The sequence below is a fragment of the Apaloderma vittatum genome, unplaced genomic scaffold, assembly GCF_000703405.1.
Source record: "Apaloderma vittatum isolate BGI_N311 unplaced genomic scaffold, ASM70340v1 scaffold16634, whole genome shotgun sequence".
In the NCBI taxonomy this organism is placed as follows: Eukaryota; Metazoa; Chordata; class Aves; order Trogoniformes; family Trogonidae; genus Apaloderma; species Apaloderma vittatum.
Window position 1 is genome coordinate 1 of NW_009713361.1, and position 4,060 is coordinate 4,060.

A 4,060-nucleotide genomic window follows, 5' to 3' on the forward strand; every position below is an offset into this window, starting at 1 on the left:
CACTTTGTTCCCCTTTGTCCCCCTTTTCCCCTATTTGCCCCTCTTTGACATTCTTTGTCCCTATTTGACCATCGTTGACCTTTTTTGCCCTTCTTCGCTCCTGTTCAAGTTCCTCCATCGTCTTTGTCCTTCTTTGTCCTTTTTTGTCCTCCTTTGTCCTTCTTTGTCCCTCTTTGTCCCTCTTTGTCCCTCTTTGTCCCTCTTTGTCCCTCTTTGTCCCTCTTTGTCCCTCTTTGTCCCTCTTTGTCCCTCTTTGTCCCTCTTTGTCCCTCTTTGTCCCTCTTTGTCCCTCTTTGTCCCTCTTTGTCCCTCTTTGTCCCTCTTTCCTTGTCCCACTTTCTTTGTCCCTCTTTGCCCCCCTTTGTCCCCCTTTGTCCCCCTTTGTTGCCCTTTGTCCCTCTATATCCCTCTTTGCCCCTCTTTGCCCCTCTTTGCCCATGTCCCCCTCTGTCCCTCTTTGCCCCTCTCTGTCCCTCTTTGCCCCTCTCTGTCCGTCTTCGACCACCTTTGTCCATCTTAGACCATCTTTGACCGTTTTTGCCATTCTTCGCTTCAAGTTCCGCCATTCTCTTTGTCCTCCTTTGTCCTCCCTTGTTCTCTTTTGTCCTCCTTTGTCCTTCTTTGTCCTCGTTTGTCCTCGTTTGTCCTCCATTGTTCTTTTTTGTCCTCCTTTGTCCTCCTTTCTCCTTCTTTGTCCTCGTTTATCCTGGTTTGTCCTCCTTTGTCCTCCTTTGTCCCTCTTTGTCCCTCTTTGTCCGTCTTTGTACCCCTTTGTCCCTCTTTGTCCCTCTTCGCCCTTCTTAGTTTCTCTTTGTGCCTCTTTGGCCCTCTTCACCCCTTTTTCGTCCATTTTTGTGCTTCTTTGTGCCTCTTTGGCCCTCTTTGGCCCTCTTTGACCCTCTTTGACCCTCTTTGGCCCTCTTTGGCCATCTTTAGCCCTGTTTGTCCCTCTTTCTTTGTCCCTCTTTGTCCCTCTTTCTTTGTCCGTCTTTGACCCTCCTTGCCCATCTTCCACCCTCTTCGGTCCTCTTCGCACCTCTTTAACCTTCTTTTCCTCTCTTTGTTCTTCTTCGCCCCACTTCAAACTTCTTTGAACATTTTTGACCCTCTTCATACCTCTTTGACCCTCTTCACACTTTTTAGCCCTACTTGTAACTTCTTAGCTCCTCTTAAACCCCTTCTTTGACCTTACTTGACCTTCTTTGACCTTCTTTGTCCCTCTTTTTCCCTGGTCGCACCTCTTTGATATTCTTCGCAACTCTTCTCTTCACACCTCTGACACTCTTTGAACCTCTTTCACCCTCTTTGACTCTCTTTGTCCCTCTTTGACCTTTTTTGACCTTTCTTGACCTTTGACCTTTTTTGACCTTTTTTGACCTTTTTTGACCTTTGTTTACCTTTTTGACCTTTTTTGACGTTTTTGACCTTTTTTGATATTTTTGACCTTTTTTGATATTTTTGACCTTTTTTGACCTTTTTTACCTCTTTGACCTTTTTTGACTTTTTTGACTTTTTTGACCATTTTGACCTTTTTTGACCTTTTTTGACCTTTCTCACCTTTCTGACCTTTCTCACCTTTCTGACCTTTTTGACCTTTTTTGACCATTTTAAGCTTTTTTGACCTTTTGACCTTTTTTGACCTTTTTGACCTTTTTTGACCCTTTTTTGACCTTTTCTACCTTTTTGACCTTTTTGACTTTTTTGACCTCTTTGACCTTTTTGGACTTTTTTTAACCGTTTTTGACCTTTTTTGACCTTTTTTACCTCTTTGACCTTTTTTGACTTTTTTGACTTTTTTGACCATTTTGACCTTTTTTGACCTTTTTTGACCTTTCTCACCTTTCTGACCTTTCTCACCTTTCTGACCTTTTTGACCTTTTTTGACCCTTTTTTGACCTTTTATACCTTTTTGACCTTTTTGACTTTTTTGACCTCTTTGACCTTTTTGGACTTTTTTTAACCGTTTTTGACCTTTTTTGACCTATTTGACCTTTTTTGACCTTTTTTGACCTTTTTGACCCTCCTTGACCTTCCTTGACCATCTCTGGCCTTCTCTGGCATTGTCTCACCTTCCTTTGACCTTACTTGACCTTACTTGACCTTCTCTGAACTTCTTTGACCTTACTTGATCTTCTTTGACGTTCTTTGACCTTCTTTGATCTTCCTTGATTTTCTTTGACCTTCTTTGAACTTCCTTGACCTTCTTTGTCCCTCTTTGACCCTCTTTGTCTCTTTTTGATCTTCTGCTCACCTCTTTGACCTTGGCTGCCCCTCTTTGACCTTCTTTCTTCCTCTTTGCCCTGCTTCACCCCTCTTTGATCCTTTCGCCCCTCTTTGACCTTCATTACGCCTGTTCGACCTTCTTTGATCTTGGTTGCACCTCTTTGATCTTCTTCCCCCATCTTTCCACCTCTTTGTCCTTCTTTATTCGTCTTTGCTCCTCTTCGACCATCTTTGAACTTCTTTGTCCCTCTTAGTCCTTCTTTGTCATCCTTTCTCCTTCTTTGTCCCTCGTCGACCCTCTTTGCCCCTCTTTGCCCATCTTCATGCCTCTTTGATGTTCTTCGTGGCTCTTTGTGCCTCTTTGATCCTCTATGTCCTCCGTTGACCCTCTTTGACCCTCTTTGTGCCTCTTTGCCCCACTTCGCATCTGTTAGACAGTCTTTGCCCCTCTTCCCACCTCTTCGACTTTCTTCGACCATCTTCACCCCTCTTTGATCTTATTCTCACCTCTTTGACCTTCTTGGTCCCTCTGTGTCCCTCTTCGACCCTCTTTGACCTTCTTCGCCTCTCTTCGATGTTCCTTGATCGTCTTTTCCCCTCTTTGACCTTCTTTGACCTTCTTTGGCCTTCTTCACACTTCTTTGTCACTCTTCACCCTTCTTTGATATTCTTTATGCCTTTGTCTTCTTTGATCCTTCATATCCTTTGGCCCTCTTTGGCCCTCTTTGACCCTCTTTGTGCCTTTCTTTCCCTCTTTGCCCCTTCTATTCCCCTCTTCGCACCTCTTTGTCCCTCTTCAACTCCCTTAGACGTTCTTCAACCATCTTCGCCCCTCTTTGACCTTTTTTACCCCTTTTCGATCATTTTTGCCCCTCTTCAATCATTTTTGCCCCTCTTTGATCTTTTTTGCCCCTCTTCGATCTTCTTCACACTTCCTCAACATTCTTTGCTTCTATTCGACATTCCTCGAGTTTTTGTCCCTCTTTGACGTTCTTCGTCTCTCATTGTCCTTCTTTGTCCCTCTTTGTCCCTCTTTGTCCGTCTTTGTCCCTCTGTGTCTCTCTTTGTATCTCTTTGCCCCTCTTCAAACCTCTTTGTCCCTCTTCACCTCTCCTAGACCTTCTTTGCCCTCTTAACTCTACTTTGCTCCTCTTAGGTCTTCTTCACACCTCTATGACCTTCTTTGTTCCTCTTTGCCCCTCTTCATCCTTCTCCACTCCGCTTTGACCTTCTTTGCCATTCTTAACCATCTTCACCTCTCTTTGTCCCTCTTTGCCTCTCTTTTCCCCTCCTTGTCCCTCTTTGCTCCTCTTTGATCCTCTTCAACCTTCTTTGAACCTCTTGGACCTTCCTCACCTCTCTTTGACCTTCTTCCCCTCTGATCTTCTTTACCCTTCTTCATCCATCTTTGAACTTCTACACTCCTCTTTGCCCCCATTCGCCCTTCTTCGCACCTCTTCATCCCTCTTTGTCCCTCTTCAAACCTCTTCACCCTCTTGCTCCTTTTTTGTCCCTTTTTGTGCTTCTTGGTGCCTCTTTGTGCATTGTTTTGCCTCTTTGTTCCTCTTTGTCCCTCTTTGCCCTTTTTCGTCCCTTTCTGTGCTTTTTTGTGCCTGTTTGTGCCTCTTTGTGCTTCTTTGCCCCTCTTCGTCCGTCTCTCACCCTCTTTGCTGATCTTCCAGCCTGTTCGACCCTCTTCGATTCTCTTCGTACTTCTTTAACCTTCTTCTCCCCTCTTCAATTTTCTATTCCCCTCTTTGATATTCTTTGCACCTCTTCATACCTCTTTGACCCTCTTTCACCCTATTTGAACCTCTTTCAGCCTCTTTGAACCTCT

At 44.4% G+C, this 4,060-nt stretch overlaps 2 protein-coding genes across 2 annotated transcripts; both read right to left on the minus strand.

Moving 5' to 3' along the window:
* Positions 1-38: 38 nt before the first annotated feature.
* On the minus strand, positions 39-1,114 carry LOC104273130 (cylicin-2-like; the record flags this gene model as incomplete). The annotated part of the gene is made up of 1 exon (XM_009868347.1): positions 39-1,114. A coding segment is annotated over exon 1 (1,076 nt), but the record flags the coding sequence as incomplete, so codon positions are not given.
* A 335-nt stretch (positions 1,115-1,449) lies between these two features.
* Positions 1,450-2,702, minus strand: LOC104273131 (ribosome-binding protein 1-like; the record flags this gene model as incomplete). Its single annotated transcript, XM_009868349.1, has 2 exons — positions 2,091-2,702; positions 1,450-1,491 (listed from the first exon to the last, which is right to left on the minus strand). Coding segments are annotated over exons 1-2 (654 nt in total), but the record flags the coding sequence as incomplete, so codon positions are not given.
* Between the last annotated feature and the right edge of the window lie 1,358 nt (positions 2,703-4,060).